General features: G+C 41.5%; 1 protein-coding gene across 3 annotated transcripts in view; it reads right to left on the bottom strand.

The window, feature by feature from the left end:
- TMCO3 (transmembrane and coiled-coil domains 3) overlaps positions 1 to 18438 on the bottom strand; it is a 65139-nt gene that overhangs the window by 4850 nt on the left and 41851 nt on the right. For all 3 annotated transcript variants that reach the window (XR_007773753.1, XM_050948544.1, XM_050948557.1), the window contains exons 8-10: positions 17458 to 17575; positions 16640 to 16835; positions 11683 to 11833 (exon numbers count right to left, since the gene is read on the bottom strand). Coding sequence is in view for 2 of the 3 variants with exons in the window: in XM_050948544.1 (XP_050804501.1) it covers positions 11683 to 11833; positions 16640 to 16835; positions 17458 to 17575 (465 nt within the window). In the remaining variant the exon portion in view is untranslated. The remainder of the gene's footprint in view (positions 1 to 11682; positions 11834 to 16639; positions 16836 to 17457; positions 17576 to 18438) is intronic.

The raw sequence follows: 18438 nt of genomic DNA on the forward strand, positions 1-18438 counted from the left end.
TCCATATGAACATACATCTTGAAGAACTCCAGGTACTGTACAAAATACGTAACCTTTCCTTTTTTGAGTTATGTCCTTACATGCGCTCCACTTCAGGTGCCCTATGAGCAGTACTCCTCAAAAGGAGGTGGGTGTTTTGGAGCAGGGTCTAAGACTGTCTGGAAGGCAGCAATTCCAATGGCAGCATCTGCCTGAGATACATGCACTAAGACATACTACTTTGAGAAAGTGTGGATGGAAGCCCGTGTAGCAGCTCTGCAAATTTTTACAATAGGTAATTTTTTTTTAGTAAAGGTACAGAAGTGGACTGAGATCTGGAAGATGGGCTAGAGCCCAAATAGGGCACTGGACATTAGCATCCTTGCAGCAGGAGAGAATTCAACTACAAACCCATTTGGAATATCTTTGGGTGAACACAGATATCCCTTTAACTCTGTCTGTGAAATAAACTAGGAGAGACATGAAAGGATCAAGTCCTGTCCAAATAAAAGGCTAATAAAAGGTGAAGAGCGGCTTCCTCCCTGAACCAATGAGTTTTAGGATAAAAAACTGGTACATTAATATGAAAACACAAGGTCACCAGTGGTAAGAACTAGGGATGTGGTCAGAGAAATACTTTGCCTTTAAAGAAAAAACTCTGTAGGAAAGATCAACCATCAATCCTTTTGCTCACCAACTATGTGAGCAAGGGGATAGCCGCCAGGAAAGTGGTTTTCATGGATAACTATACAAGCAAGCAAGTGGCCCGTGGCTCATAGGGAGGTTTCAACTGAGTGTTCAGGATCAAATTCAAATCCCATGCTATGGTGGGCTTCTCCACCTGAGGAAACGTATTAGATAATACGCTGAGGAACTCTGAAGTTGCAGGATGAGTTAACACCAAACACACTTCCACAGGAGAATGAAACCCACTGATGGCTGTTAGGTGAACAACAACAGAACTCAGAGAAAGGCCTGTGTTCTTTAAACTGAAAAGCTTCTCTATAATCTCCAAGAGGAGAGAGCTGGGAGGAGACAGTTGTTGTTGCATACCCCCAATGGTAAAATCTCTTCACTTCTGCAGATAAGTTTTTCTAGTTGATTCTTTTCTGGCATTCAACAGTACCTGTTGAACCTCTATAGAATAGGAGAATTCTATTCCCAAGAAGCAACCAGCAACCAAGCTTTGATTCATAGAATGTTCAGGTTAGGATGAGGAATATTTCCCAAGTCCTGAGTGAGAAGATCGGGCATTGACAGAAGATTGATAGCAGGGTGAGATGAGAGACAAATTAGGTAAGGAAACCATGCCTGCCTCAGCCATGACAGCACAATCACAGTAACTTTGGCTTTGTTATGTTTAATCTTGTGTAGGACTCTGAGAATGAGAGGTGTTGGAAGACAGCATAGAACAAGTTCTTTGACCAGGAGATGTGAAAGGCATCCCCCAAGGAATGACAACCTAGACCGCTTCTTGATCAAAATGGTTTCTTGGTGGTGGTGGCATTCTGGAGGCCAGGTATGCAAACAGTTGAAATAAGGATGTGATGGTCTACACAGCAGTTCCATAGCTTTATTGCTTCTGCATGAAGGGAAGGGGATCTCGCTTCCCCAGAGAATTTATGTAATATATACTGGTCCCATTGTCTGACATTCTAACAGATTGTCCTTTGATCATACAAAGGAATTGTTGACAGGCACCTCTGATGGCCCTGAGTGCCAAGGTTAAAAGATTCCTGGGAGGTTCACCTGCCCTAAATAGTGTGCTCTTGATGAGCTCCCCATCCTAGAAGGGAGGCATGAGAAACAATAGTGATGGTGGGGGGTGGATGGGTGAAGGGCACTTTGCTGAGATTCTTCCACCAGTCAAGGGTATGTGACGAGGAATGGAGAGCAACTTGTTCAATCTTTGTCTGTTGGACAGGCCTAGAAGCAGCAGAGTTGTAACCTGGCATGTGATGTAGGGAAGGTACATGCTGCCATGTGGCTGAGGAGCTGCAGAGAAGTCCTGGCAGTTATCTGAGGACTCATCTGTACTTGTGTCATAAACAGATAGCTAAGGGTTAATGTCTCTTTCACCTGAAGCACCTGACCAGAGGACCAATCAGGAAACCGGATTTTTTCAACTTTGGGTGGAGGGAATTGAGTGTCTTTGTCTTTGTCTGCCTGCCTGCTTTCTCTGAGCTTTGGAGAAGTAGCTCTACTTTCTAGTCTTCTGTTTCTAAGTGTAAGGACAAAGAGATCAAATAGTAAGTTATATGGTTTCTTTTCTTTGGTATTTGCATGAATATAAGTGCTGGAGTGCTTTGATTTGTATTCTTTTTGAATAAGGCTGTTTATTCAATATTCTTTTAAGCAATTGACCCTGTGTGTATCATCTTAATACAGAGAGAACATTTGTACTTATTTTTCTTTCTTTTTATATAAAGCTTTCTTTTAAGACCTGTTGGAGTTTTTCTTTACTGCAGGGAAATTGAGTCTGTACTCACCAGGGAATTGGTGGGAGGAAGAAATCAGGGGAGATCTGTGTGTGTTGAAGTGGCTAGCCTAATTTTGCATTCCCTCTGGGTGAAGAGGAAAGTACTTTTTGTTTCCAGGATTGGGAACAGAGAGGGAGATTCACTCTGTTTGGATTCACAAAGCTTGTGTCTGTGTATCTCTCCAGGAGCACCTGGAGGGGGGAAGGGAAAAAGGATTATTTCCCTTTGTTGTGAGACTCAAGGGATTTGGGTCTTGGGGTCCCCAGGGAAGGTTTTTCAGGGGGACCAGAGTGCCCCAAAACACTCTAATTTTTTGGGTGGTGGCAGCAGGTACCAGGTCCAAGCTGGTAACTAAGCTTGGAGGTTTTCATGCTAACCCCCATATTTTGGACGCTAAGGTCCAAATCTGGGACTAAGGTTATTGCATGGTGGCAGCGGTGGGATTAGAATCCAGAAGCCAGTAGGAATATTATATTTTTCTTTTCTCTGCTAAGGGCTTTTTAGCAGAGAGAAACAGTTGGTTTTAAAAGGGAACCAGAGAGAATTTTTTTTTTCTGCTCTCTCTGGCAGTTTGTGGCTTGCATGTTAAGCGAGAAGCCATTAAGAACCTGTTAAGGGTCTTTTGTCATGCAATAGCCCTCCCATTAGGGGGCAAGTACCAGCACTTATAGGCATGCAAATAAAGTGGTTTTTCTGGTTTCCCTTCATTGAACATTAGCTAGAGAGAGAAAAGGAAAAAAGCACTGTTGCTAGGCAGACTCCAGGAGGCAACAGAACCTGCAGTTCAGAAGATAAACACCGGAGGGCACCCCAACACAAGAAAACAGGAACCATGACTTCTAAGGCAAAAATTGACGCCGAAGAACAAATCAAAGAAGCTCAACACAGGCGACAACTGGAAATAAAACAAAAAGAAATGGAGATGAAAGAAAGAGAAGAACAGATCAAAGAGGCAGCCTACCAAAGAGAACAGGCAGCCTTCCAAAGAGAACAGGCAGCCCAAGAGGCAGCACACAAAAGAAAACTAGAAGAAGAAGAGGTGGCCCACCGCCGAGAAATGGAAAACCACCACCGAGAAATGAAAAAACAACAAAAAGAGAATGAAGAGAAGGAAAAACAGAGAAAACATGAACTGGAGTTGGCAAAAGCTGGGCTGCCTGTGCCAGCCAACCCTAACAACCCGGCGCCAAATATTGCTCCACAGCCCAGGAAATTTCCCACCTACAAGGCAGGTGATGACACCGAGGCCTTCTTGGAAAATTTTGAAAGAGCCTGTCTTGGGTACAGCATTCCCGAAGACCAGTACATGGTAGAATTGAGGTCACAGCTCAGTGGACCTTTAGCAGAGGTGGCAGCTGAAATGCCTAAGCACCAAATGAATGACTATAAACTTTTCCTAACCAAGGCCAGATACAGGATGGGGATAACCCCAGATCATGCCCGTCGGCGTTTCAGAAACCAAAAGTGGAAACCAGAGGAGTCATTTCCCAAACACGCCTACTACATTGCAAAAAACTATGAGGCCTGGCTAACAGGAAACAACATTCAAACCTTGGAAGAACTGAACCTCCTCATACAAATGGAGCAGTTCTTGGATGGTGTTCCTGAAGACATCACACGGTACATACAAGATGGACACCCCAAGAATATCGCTGAGGCGGGGGAGATTGGAGCCAAATGGATGGAACTGGCAGAAAGCAAAAAAGCTACTGTCAAGGGGAACGATTACCCCAGGGGGCACACAGACCATAAACCCTACCACCGAGGACAGCCAAAGACCCCACATACCACCCAAGTAAAGCCACAGATACCCTACCCTTCAACCTCACCAGTCTCCAGTAACTCACCTCGGCCCAGTGACCCATCAGATGGAAGATGCTTTAAGTGTAATGAACTGGGACATATCAAGGCCAAGTGTCCCAAGAACACCATGCGAGTGCAATTCATTACACCACCATCACACCAAAGATCCCCAGGCCCGGATGCCTCTCAAATACCCTTGGAGCGAAGGGAAAATTTGAGAGTGGGCGGAAAGAAGGTTACTGCGTGGAGAGACACGGGGGCACAAGTGTCAGCTATCCACCAATCCTTCGTTGACCCCAAATTCATCAACCCAAAGGCCAAAGTTACAATTTACCCCTTCATGTCACAAGCTGTAGACTTGCCTACAGCTCAACTGCCTGTCCAGTACAAAGGCTGGTCAGGAATGTGGACTTTTGCAGTCTATGACAATTATCCTATCCCCATGCTACTGGGGGAAGACTTGGCCAACCAGGTGAGGCGGGCCAAGAGAGTGGGAATGGTTACACGTAGCCAAACCAGGCAAGCTTCCAGACCCATTCCTGTTCCTGAACCGTCCACAGAGGCCCCGTCTGTGTTACCAGAGACCCAGACAGAGGTAGTGGACCCGGATTCCATGCCTACCACTGAAACAGCCACAGCATCTCCAGTCCCAGGCCTGGAACTGGAACAGCAACCAGCACCAACAAGTGCAACTACATCTTCAAACTCAACGCCAGAGGGCGCCAGCGAGCCAAAACTGGCAGAAGCCACAGACAGCCATACCCAAAAGGCTCGGCCAGAGCCTGAAATACCCTCAGGTGCACCAGCGGAGAGCGGTTCACCAGCAACGGAAACAACCCCATCACCTACATCGCTTCCAGAGGGACCAAGCCCAAGTCCACAGTCTGAGGAAGAACTGGTGACCCCAGCCTCAAGGGAACAGTTCCAGACTGAGCAGGAAGCGGATAACAGCCTTCAGAAAGCTTGGGCGGCGGCACGGAGCACCCCACCGCCTCTCAGCTCTTCTAATCGATCCCGGTTTGTTATAGACCAAGGACTTTTATACAAGGAAATTCTTTCTGGTGGACACCGGGAAGAATGGCAGCCGCAAAAACAGTTGGTGGTTCCAACTAAGTACCGGGGGAAGCTCTTAAGCTTAGCCCATGATCATCCCAGTGGCCATGCTGGGGTGAACAGAACCAAGGACCGGTTGGGGAAGTCCTTCCACTGGGAGGGGATGGGCAAGGATGTTGCCAAGTATGTCCGGTCTTGTGAGGTATGCCAAAGGGTGGGAAAGCCTCAAGACCAGGTCAAGGCCCCTCTCCAGCCACTCCCCATAATTGAGGTCCCATTTCAGCGAGTAGCTGTGGATATTCTGGGCCCTTTCCCAAAAAAGACACCCAGAGGAAAGCAGTACGTACTGACTTTAGTGGACTTTGCTACCCGATGGCCAGAAGCAGTCGCTCTAGGCAACACCAGGGCTAACACTGTGTGCCTGGCCCTAACAGACATCTTTGCCAGGGTAGGTTGGCCCTCTGACATCCTTACAGATTCAGGGTCTAATTTCCTGGCAGGGACCATGGAAAAACTGTGGGAAACTCATGGGGTGAATCACTTGGTTGCCACCCCATACCACCATCAAACCAATGGCCTGGTGGAAAGGTTCAATGGAACTTTGGGGGCCATGATACGGAAATTCATCAACGAATTCTCCAATAATTGGGACCTAGTGTTGCAGCAGTTGCTGTTTGCCTACAGGGCTGTACCACATCCCAGTTTAGGGTTTTCACCATTTGAACTTGTGTATGGTCACGAGGTTAAGGGGCCATTACAGTTGGTGAAGCAGCAATGGGAGGGGTTTATGCCTTCTCCAGGAACTAACATTCTGGACTTTGTAAGCAACCTACAAAGCACCCTCCAACACTCTTTAGCCCTTGCTAAAGAGAACCTAAAGAATGCTCAACAAGAGCAAAAGGCCTGGTATGACAGACATGCCAGAGATCGGTCCTTCAAGGTAGGAGACCAGGTTATGGTCTTGAAGGCGCAACAGGCCCATAAGATGGAAGCATCATGGGAAGGGCCCTTCACGGTCCAAGAGCGCCTGGGAGCTGTAAACTACCTCATAGCATTTCCCAATTCCTCACTAAAGCCTAAAGTGTACCATGTTAATTCTCTCAAGCCTTTCTATTCCAGAGACTTACAGGTTTGTCAGTTTACAGTCCAGGGAGATGATGCTGAGTGGCCTGACGGTGTCTACTACGACGAAAAAAAAGACGGTAGCGTGGAAGAGGTGAACCTCTCCACCACCCTGGAACGTCTGCAGCGGCAGCAAATCAAGGAGCTGTGCACCAGCTTCGCCCCATTGTTCTCAGCCACCCCAGGACGAACTGAACGGGCATACCACTCCATTAATACAGGTAATGCTCACCCAATCAGAACCCCACCCTATCGAGTGTCTCCTCATGCCCAAGCTGCTATAGAACGGGAGATCCAGAACATGCTACAAATGGGTATAATCCGCCCATCTACCAGTGCATGGGCATCTCCAGTGGTTCTGGTACCCAAACCAGATGGGAAAATACGCTTTTGCGTGGACTACCGTAAGCTAAATGCTGTAACTCGTCCGGACAACTATCCAATGCCACGTACCGATGAGCTATTGGAGAAGTTGGGACGTGCCCAGTTCATCTCTACAATAGACTTAACCAAGGGGTACTGGCAAGTACCGCTAGATGAACCTGCCAAGGAGAGGTCAGCATTCGTCACCCATGCGGGGGTGTATGAATTCAATGTCCTTCCTTTCGGCCTTCGAAATGCACCCGCCACCTTCCAGAGGCTGGTAGATGGTCTACTAGCTGGACTGGGAGAATTTGCAGTTGCCTACCTCGATGATGTGGCCATTTTTTCAGACTCCTGGCCCGAACACCTACTACACCTGGAAAAGGTCTTTGAGCGCATCAGGCAGGCAGGACTAACTGTTAAGGCCAAAAAGTGTCAAATAGGCCAAAACACAGTGACTTACCTGGGGCACCAGGTGGGTCGAGGAACCATAAACCCCCTACAGGCCAAGGTATATGCTATCCAAAAGTGGCCTGTCCCAAAGTCAAAGAAGCAGGTCCAATCCTTCTTAGGCTTGGCCGGATACTACAGGCGATTTGTACCACACTACAGCCAAATCGCTGCCCCACTGACCGACCTGACCAAAAAGACCCAGCCAAATGCAGTTAAGTGGACTAATGAGTGCCAAAAGGCCTTTACCCAACTTAAGGCAACGCTCATGTCTGACCCTGTGCTCAGGGCCCCGGACTTTGACAAGCCATTCCTAGTAACCACAGATGCATCTGAGCGTGGTATCGGAGCGGTGCTCATGCAGGAAGCAACAGATCACAACTTCCATCCTGTCGTGTTTCTCAGCAAGAAACTGTCTGAGAGGGAAAGTCACTGGTCAGTCAGTGAAAAGGAATGCTATGCCATTGTGTACGCCCTGGAAAAGCTACGCCCATATGTTTGGGGACGGCGGTTCCAACTACAAACTGACCATGCTGCACTAAAGTGGCTTCATACTGCCAAGGGGAACAACAAGAAACTTCTTCGTTGGAGTTTAGCTCTCCAAGATTTTGATTTTCAAATTCAACACATCACAGGAGCTTCTAATAAAGTTGCTGATGCACTCTCCCGTGAGAGTTTCCCAGAATTCAGTAGTTAAAAAGTGTTCTTAAAATGTACAAGTCTGTTAGTTATATACTTAGGAGTATATGTAAAGGTGTATGTGTTGTATTAATCTGTTTATTTTCAAGTTCTAGAAGGAAATCGCCGCCAGTGAGCTTCCCCACTGTCTGCAATTTGGGGGGCGTGTCATAAACAGATAGCTAAGGGTTAATGTCTCTTTCACCTGAAGCACCTGACCAGAGGACCAATCAGGAAACCGGATTTTTTCAACTTTGGGTGGAGGGAATTGAGTGTCTTTGTCTTTGTCTGCCTGCCTGCTTTCTCTGAGCTTTGGAGAAGTAGCTCTACTTTCTAGTCTTCTGTTTCTAAGTGTAAGGACAAAGAGATCAAATAGTAAGTTATATGGTTTCTTTTCTTTGGTATTTGCATGAATATAAGTGCTGGAGTGCTTTGATTTGTATTCTTTTTGAATAAGGCTGTTTATTCAATATTCTTTTAAGCAATTGACCCTGTGTGTATCATCTTAATACAGAGAGAACATTTGTACTTATTTTTCTTTCTTTTTATATAAAGCTTTCTTTTAAGACCTGTTGGAGTTTTTCTTTACTGCAGGGAAATTGAGTCTGTACTCACCAGGGAATTGGTGGGAGGAAGAAATCAGGGGAGATCTGTGTGTGTTGAAGTGGCTAGCCTAATTTTGCATTCCCTCTGGGTGAAGAGGAAAGTACTTTTTGTTTCCAGGATTGGGAACAGAGAGGGAGATTCACTCTGTTTGGATTCACAAAGCTTGTGTCTGTGTATCTCTCCAGGAGCACCTGGAGGGGGGAAGGGAAAAAGGATTATTTCCCTTTGTTGTGAGACTCAAGGGATTTGGGTCTTGGGGTCCCCAGGGAAGGTTTTTCAGGGGGACCAGAGTGCCCCAAAACACTCTAATTTTTTGGGTGGTGGCAGCAGGTACCAGGTCCAAGCTGGTAACTAAGCTTGGAGGTTTTCATGCTAACCCCCATATTTTGGACGCTAAGGTCCAAATCTGGGACTAAGGTTATTGCAACTTGCATAAACCAAATTTGTTAATATAGTAGCTTGATCTTTGGTAGGTAAGGCCTGGATTTGTAGCATCCAGAATGGCCCCCACGAATTCTAGTAGCTGAACTGGTGAGAGAGAGGACTTCTCAGTATTAAAATGAAGCCCTAGCATGTTGAACAGAGTCACAGCTTTCTTGATGGCGACTTGAACCTTGATGTAAGAACATCCTTCAAGTAGACAAATCAAACTTGGCGAAGACAACTACTCCCTATTAATGAAATTTGGTGGCAACTACCATCGTAACCTTTGTAAATATCCTGAGGGCAGTAGGAAGCCTGAAGGGGAGCACTTGACATTTAAAATGCTCTTGACTTATGACACAACATAGAAACATCTTATGAGAACGATGTATTGCAATATGAAAGTATGTGTCTAGTACATCGAGGGTTGCGAACCAGTCACCCAGATTTAGAAATGGTACAATAGCTGCAAGTATCACCGTCCTGACCTTCTGCTCCTTGATGGAGGCATTTAGCATCCTGAGATCTAGACCAGTCTCCATCTGCCCTTCTTTTTGGGAACCAGAAAGTATTTGGAATAGAACACTTTCCTTTTGTACTACGTAGGATCTAGCTCCTCAGTTCCTATATGCAGACGGGACAAAACCTCTGGTCTCCACAGAGGTTTATGAGATGGGTTCCTAAAAGGGACAAGGAAGGGGATGGGACGAGGATATGGACTTGAAATGGATGGAGTAGCCTCATGTTATAACCTCCCAAACCTATCTATTGGAAGCAATCTACTCCCATGAGATGAGAAAATGGGAGAGATGATCGCCAAAAGGTGGGCAGGTCACGGTAGGATGATGCAATGTCATATGCAAAAAGTGGGAATGTTCGTAACCCCACAACAAAGTTATCAAAATGTATGCTTGGCTGACAAGGATGATTGAGTTGTTGCTGTCAAAGTAGCCAAGGCTTTTCTTTTCTGCAGTCTAAGTTTCTTTCTAGGAAGTTCTGAGGGTCCATGCTAAGTAGAAAATTGGAACGTGTGAGATCTTTGAGCCGTTTGTGACCTATTGAATCTTCTCTTGCCCGCAGGTGTACAGAACTCCAGTGAACAAAGGGTAGCCCTTGATTCCTTCAGAGAGTGTAAGGACTTATCTGTGGACTTGCTGAGCCCACTAAAGGGAAATCCTTCCACTGTATTACTCCCTTGAGATTCTGGACAACTGCAGCCATGAGGCTCACCACAAGACAACAGTTGTGGAGATGGAGTGAGCTGCCATATCAGCTACTTTGAGGGAAACTTGTAAAGAAGTTATTGCTAGGAGCTGGTCTTCACTGTAGATGGCCTTAAACTATCCTCTGAGGGGGTTGGTTCAATAAAGGAGTTAAACTTGCTACACTTAATGTGGTTATATTTAGCAAGGAGCACCTGATAATTAGCAATTCTGAACTACACAGTGGCAGATGAGTAGCTCTTACCATCAAAGTGGTCCAAATGCTTTAGATCTTTATCATGGGGTAGGGAGGGTCATTTTTAATGATGTCTGTTGCATTCATTCACAGCATCCACAGCCAAAGAGTTGGGGGCTGGATGTGTGAAGAAAAATGCCATCCTCTAGCAGGAATGTAGTATTTTTATATCTGCCCTCTTACAAGTTGGTGGCATTGTGTCAGGAATTTGCCAAATAGTTTTTGTGGGCTTTAGAAAAGCCTCAATTATGGGCAAGGCTACTTGAGTAGAAGGGTGAGTATGAAGAAAATCCAAGAGTCTATGTTGGAACTCTTGGACTTCTTCCAAGGGAATGTGGAGAGTGTCAGTGACTGTTTATCAGGTCCTGAAATTGTCTGAAATCATCTGTGGGGGTGAAATAAATGCCTCATCAGAGGAGGACAAATAAATATTTGTTTAAGGGGTAGACTCATTAGCCATTTTTTCTTATTTTTCAAACAACTCCTCCTGTGGTGGGGACTGAGATGGAGGGGTGTAAGGAACAGAAAAGCGCAGACTCTGGCGCTGAATCCGGAAGCTAGATGCCTTAGAGACCTGCTGATGATAGGGAGCCCAAAGGTTCCCAATATGGCCACTGAGGTGGGCAACAAGGGAATGGGGGGGATGCCCCCAAGTTTGGCCATACCAAGGAGGATGTGGAATGGCTTGAGGCTGTCTGTGTCTTGAAATGTCCCTTGGTGGTTTAACAGTTCAGCTGAGTATCTTTAGCTATGAATAGTCCAACTCAGTCACTTGTACATACCCAAAAGTTGTACATTAGCCTGCCAAATCCACCCTCCCCCTAAAAATTGATTCATTTTAAGCATCGCCTATTCAACAATCTGACTGATCAGCATAAATTTTTTAGTATAATAAGAAATATCCAAGGCAGGGAATAAACACAGAAGAGTAGTGTGGTTTGTTTGTTTTTTTAACTGTTTTAACTGCAAGCATTTTAGCTCCGTGTGTAAAACAGGTCCAATTCAATTAAGAGATTTAACACTCAAGAATTTGCATTTTTAAATGCCAGTAAGAAGCCAGAGTTAACATTACAGATTTCATTTACACATCCATAAAATATTTCAATGCTGTATTTAAAAATAAAACATTAGTAAGTTAATGTAGTTAGTGAATACTTTTCTTAATATTTTTACAAAATAAAAATCCATAAACCCTCCCGCCCCTCCACTCACACTTCAAGGTAGACTTGCAGTCTGACACTTTTAATGAACTTTCTAAAAAAGTTACCTATAGATGCAAAGAAAATGATGGCAAGAAAGTCACGTATTGGTTCAATACAGGACATAATCTCTTCAGTAACCATGTGACCCTGAGAAGAGATCAGTGCTCCCGCTAAGAAGCATCCCAATTCCATTGAAACATCCAGTAGCTCTGTGATCTGTTAAAGAAAAAAGGAAAGTTTATTCCTATTCTCTGGCTGTCATCAATTATGATGATAGTTTACAGTTATAGACTACAAAAATACTGCTCTGGGATCTAATGTATTACTTACTGCATCTCAATACAATTTCAACAATGAAAGGAATTTTAAGATTTATTTCAATATATTATTCTACAGTAATGCATTTACTGTGGTAATCTAGATTATTAATAAACTAAACTAGAGACACCCTCTAGAAACATAACTGTAAACTTTCCATCCCTCACTTTAAGACTTCTTGTAGCATGCTCCAGGAATAACATCTAATCCCACTGACTCCCACTGATTTCAACAGAGATTGGATTTCACCTAATTAAACTAATTTAAACCAGCAAATTTCCTGCAATTGTTAAACGAGGATAAATACTCTGAATTTATAATCTGGGACAAGATTACGGTCTTGATTTAACAAAGGATTTGAGCATGTGCTTAAATTCCATTGTTAATGGGATTTAAGAACATGCTTAAGTGCTTTGCTGAATAGGGCTGAATTTAAGCATGTATACATAAGTGCTCTGCTGAAGTAGAGCCTATCATACTTGAAAGAGGTTACATTGCGCTTCTGTTACTGCTTGTCTGTTTATGATTCATGGCATTAAAAAGGAAATGGAACGAAAATGTTTGTCAAGAGTCCAATTTAATCTTACAAAAACAAGGAAATTGCACCACGCAAAATGAAGACAGTGCTCCGAGTGTTTAAACAGTGAGCAGCACTTTTTATCACATATAAAAGTATTAAAAAATAAAATATATAAATATAACTGGTATTTAAAATCCTGCTGCTGCAGGCAGACATCTTACTGAAAGACAATGCCATAAATATTGAGGGAATGCATTAAACTGACAACCAATTTCCATCCTAATTTAGCTTAAGCAATAACATGTTACACAGTATACTTATGCCTTGGATGGTGTTGCAGTATAAAGTTAGAGGCCTAAACCCAAGAAACTATAATCAATGGAGGAAAGCAATAATCCCCGAGATATGCACTGCCTAGAATGTCTTATTTACTATGAATTGGAATCCACAAATAAAATTAAAAGTCCTGACTATGTGTCAGTATTTATGATCAAACCACTCCATTGTGTCCAGAGTTTTGATGCAATTCCAAAATATTTAATCGTATGGATTGGTCTATCACACAATATAGTTATTTACCAGTAATCAAACTAACAAAAGAAAATTATAACCCAGGTAGGCTGCCATATCACATCTGGATACCCCATATTTTAATAATTAAATTAAATTTTATTTTCAAAATATGGACTGCTCTTACCAGGAATTTAAAATGAGAGAAGTTTTAAAGCTTCAAACCACTTTGACAGAGAAGAAAACACAAGATGGTGGATGTGATGGAATATATGAGTCAAAGAAATTTTACAGAAATTATTTTAAAACAATTATTTATAAAAGAAACAGCACTGTAGGGAGTACTCATACTTTAAAAAACAGCATTTTCAGCACACATCTGAAACATGCCTTTGCTACTAAGATATCACATGTTCATGTGTCAAGTTATTAAAAGAGCTGTGTGTCAGAATAATTATTGTTTACATTTTAATTATTTGCATTTGGGATGGTTAATTCAGTGTTCAAGAAAGAATTTACAACCTCCTCAACTGGATTTTCACGCTATTGTGGGGTCATGAGAAATCACTGTTCAGTGAGGTAACTACTTAAAATAAATTACAAGAGAGACACATACCATCCACAAGTCAACAATGCATAAACACAATAACCAACTAGAAATTATTTACAATATAAAACAATACCGTTTTTCCCCTCCAACATAAAAGCCTCAATCTATCCACTTACTGCAGGAGAAGGGCAAACAGCATAAAACGCACGTCAGCTGAAAACAGTGGCTTTATCATTCACTTGTCTACTCCGCAGACCAGTGGTTCTCAACCAGGGGTGCACATACCCCAGAGGGTACTCAGAGGTCTTCCAGAGGATACAAGAACCCATCTAGATATTTGCCTCGTTTTACAACAGGTTACATAAAAAGCACTAGCAAAGGCAGTACAAACTAAAATTTCATACGACTGGTTTACACTGTTCTATATACTATATGCTGAAATGTAAGTAAAACAATTGGAATATAAATGTTGTATTTTATAATATATGGTAAAAATGAGAAATTAAGTAATTTTTCAGTAATAGTGTGCTGTGACACTTTGTATTTTTATGTTGGATTTTGTAAGCAAATAGTTTGTAAGTGAGGTAAAACTTGGGGCAAGCAAGACAAATCAGACTCCTGAAAGGGGTACAGTAGTCTGTAAAGTTTAAGAACCATTGCCCCAGAATGAAAGTAGTATATTAAAACCTTCAGTCCCCAAAAATATTTACTACTATTCCATCCACAGAAAACCTACAGTATTAGTATCACACATACAGTAGCTAACACTGCAGGAAAAAATACAAGTAATGGGATTTAACCAGGCCACAACTTTATTAACTAATACATCTGGGATCTATCTGGTAATAACTCATCCAGTCCAGGTCATCCTTCCTTTGTAATCCTTAGCACCGGGTGGAGAGCTACTGTCTGAGCCCCTTGTCTCCCTCCAGCCTCAAACCTGATCTGTCAATATGATACATCTGATAAATTTCTGTAATGACTTTTTTTTTTGATACATTAATAAAATATTTGAAATAAAACTGTCAGTTTTCATTCAAAAGTATTCAAAGGAGTAGTATACATTTGCATTCTCCACTTTAAGTACTGAAAAAGGACTCCACTTTCTTTTATGGCTTAAACCCACTAATACGCATCTTTGTGTGTATGTTGTGCTACTCCTTTTTTACTAATACTTCAGATAGGCACAATTTCTGTTAATGTTTCTAGTGGAGGCCCATTTAAAGAAAAATATGACCCCTTACTATAGAAATCAACTTATTTTTGCGTGATTAAGCAGATTTCTACAGTCAACACTACACATTTTGTTTTAAGTTTTTCTATTGCCTTTTCATTAAACGTGCTTCACAGAAATTACGTCTGCTTGTTAATGGACATCTACAAGAAACTATGAATAAGTTGTTTCTTCTCTTACTTATATGACCTAACAATCTGCTGTGCATGTTTAGAAAAGGATTGGAATCTCAAGCAGATCTGTGTAATTTAGAAAAATGCCATTGCTGTAGAAGTCTATGAATTATGAAATGGTTCTTCTGTTAACCTCTTACATGACCTAAATTATAAAGATTAAAAGATGTAGTCCCTTAGCAAAAAGTGGCATGAATACCCAAGTCCTTTCTCAAGGTACGTCTCCACTTAGGGTGGTGTGTACAAGACAGACAATGCATACTCAGCTAGCAGTGTAGACGGTGAGACATGGGTCAGCAAATAGAGTACCCTACATGGCTCTCTACATGGCCAAGCAGCGCCTCCCATGTCTACACTGCTGTATTTGGCAATGTCCCACTGCCTCCTCCCTGCTGGAGCCTTTCCACACTGCAGGGAAGACACTGGCAGTAGAGAGTTGCCAGAGCCCTTCACTGCCACATGTAGATACACACCACAATTAGAAATGTGAACGCAACCTGCCTTGCCTTGTAGCACGTAGCTACATGTATCCTACACAGCGCCGCAAGTGTAGACAAAGTCTTAATAACAAGATTTTCTCAGGGTGTATCTGAAAGCTTCTATGCACATTTTGCAGAACTTGTTTTCATTACTCCATCTTGGTCCTGCTTTTGTTCCCTATAAAATGTCTTAGTGCCAACATTTTGCTTTAAAAAGCTCACAATACAAACATGTCCACAAGCTCCTCTTACTTTTATCGTCAGTTTCATACTCTGCTTCTGTCTTGTACTATTAGTCCTAAAGCATAAACTTGGAGAACTGAAAGAATGATCTAGAGCATGGTAACACCATCAGAAATTCAAAGAACATGAACAGATTCTGCAAATCCATATCAGTGCTATTTCAAACCCACAGTTTGTAAAATATGGGTAATAGCTACTTTCTGTTCTCAGACAGTCTGCTCTACTGGATGACTGGAATATGAAGCATTAAATTAATTGAGGGGACACTGGGACAAGAGAAATATACCTCTAAGATCTATCAAGAGTTTATTACAATTTAATTTGTGTATGTGTCTTAAAAAACTACAGTGGCTTCAAGGATTCATTATAGCCTTTAAAGAAAAAAGTCTGGTTAAAAAAAGTCCCCCCCACAAAAAGAAACAAATAATCTGTAGTAAAGACTAAATTTGGTAAGCCAATAATGTTAAAAACAAATGTAACAGGGAAAAAAGTTTACTTTGTTACAGTACCTCAAAACGTCTCCTCAAATTATTTTTCAAATTTATTAAAAACACACCCCAAAGAACCCAAAACAAACAAACAAAAGCAGTTTTCTCTACTGGAAAATAGGATTTTGAACCTTCAGAAAATTGGGGCACACAATGAGGACTAACAGACCTTTACTTGCACCGCACACTAATATAATAATTTTAAAATAAAACTGTTAGTGTAATTTATCTGCTGAAGTTCAACCTGATTTTATTAAGGTTACATAAAATTAAAATTATTGACCCATAACTCCTAATCAATTACTACTTATCACTTATATTGCAGTAGAACTAAAAATGTGCTAGATGCTTTGATCCTCCATACATTTGAGTTTTGGTTTTAAAATACCAATTACAGAACTGTGAAAATATGTAATAAAGGTTAAATATGTCAGTGCTTTTGGTACTGATGTCATATTAATCTGTACATCAAAGATATGTAAATGTTTTATTATTTTAAAAGATTACCGTTAACATAAGAAAGATGAAAGCAGATATTCCTAAAATGAGGATTTCTTTATTCCCTTTACTCTCCGCATGCAACTTGCGATAATATGGTCCTATGAGATAAGTCTTTATAACAAGACATATAAGAAAAACAGCAGCCAGAGAAAAGAGAATTTGGCCAATCAGTATCAGTATTCTCAGTATTTCCATGACAATGCTAGAAAAGAAAACAAGAAAAAAATGTTATTTTACCTGTTTGTTCTCTTGCCTTTAAATGAGTTTCCCCCAAGTGAAAAATCTAATGGCAAAGGTTTTCAAAAATGAGTTGCTAGTTAGCTTCCTAAATTCATATTTAGACAACTCAATACGTGTCCTAATTATCAAAAATGCAGAGCACTCAGTAATTCCTGCTAAAGTCTAGAATCTACTCGCGATATGGTCCTACACAGCCTGTATTGGCTGACCTTCAGGGCACAGCATATGGCTCAATACATTGACTCAGACATATTTCAATAGGGTGATTATGGGATATAATGAGATGGTATGGAAGGCCTTTAATTTTATGACACAAATCACATAAAAAACAAATGATGGAAAAAAGTTGAGTATTGGGGAGGGGTGTTCTGATTCAATATTATACATATCAATAATATAAGGGTGCACATGGCACTGGATGACCATGTTTTGAGAAACTGACATTAAAAATTCTAAATATAGTTTTGTCACAGTCATACACAGATCCATAAGCTTATGGGTGGGCAAATTCTATAAGCCACAAAACAATGAGGCCCTCTTCAGAGACAAATAAAGTAATAAATAAATTTTTAAAACCTCTTTACCTGGAGTATGTGCTGGCTCCTGCTTGAATTAGGGTTGGCATAACAGCTATAAATAAACCAAGCTGTACATCCTGCATTACCAGCATACCAAGTAGTACACTACTGTAATCGATATCACCTGTTTGGCAGAAAAAGACGCTGATAAAAATGTAGCTTGATGCAGACGAAACATCTAATGGCATCTGTAACAATGTTATCAGTAACCATATATCTAGAGACTTCTTCATTGACTGGAGATATAGAATACAGTGTTATACTTTATATTTTTTTATCAACTATGGCAATCTAAATATGGAAATAATTATAAGCCATTTACAGGAAGCTTTTATCATGGATTAAAAATAAGATTTTGTTAAAGCCAGCTGATCAATTATTGGGTATATCATTTCTATTTTGTAAACTAACTAAGATGCTGTAGAACAGGGGTCTCAAACTCCTGGCCCACAGGCCATCTGCGCAGTGGCGTAGCCAGGTTCTAACATCAGGGGGAGCGAACACATAAAAAAGGCGCCACTCGACATATCAAATTATTAATTATATACTTTTAAATTAGTTATACATATTTATTTGTACTTAAAATAAAAACACAAGAATGATCCAGCCAGGGAAGGGTTTGCACAGCTGACATTTTGCAGAAGAACTTTAGATTATACTCAGATATACTTTAGATTCTAGAAAGTAAATGACAGAATACAGTAGTTTATAATTGGCCAGTATTTTTTTAAACCTGTGACATTTTTTCCAGTTACTAATTTCATTTTAAACATCAATGAAATGTACTTTATTTATAATAGCTCGTAATACTAACGTCACCAAAAAGGCATGACAAATACAAGTTTTATGAGAATTGGTGAGCAAAGATTTCATAGCTCTTCAGGGTTGGACAAAGCAGTATTTTCCCTTAAAGCAGCTTTATTCATAGGGTTTTTTTTTAAACAAAAGACATCTCTACGACACGGGTTGGCAGTCTAACATTTTTGA

The sequence above is a fragment of the Gopherus flavomarginatus genome, chromosome 1, assembly GCF_025201925.1.
Source record: "Gopherus flavomarginatus isolate rGopFla2 chromosome 1, rGopFla2.mat.asm, whole genome shotgun sequence".
Taxonomy (NCBI): Eukaryota; Metazoa; Chordata; order Testudines; family Testudinidae; genus Gopherus; species Gopherus flavomarginatus.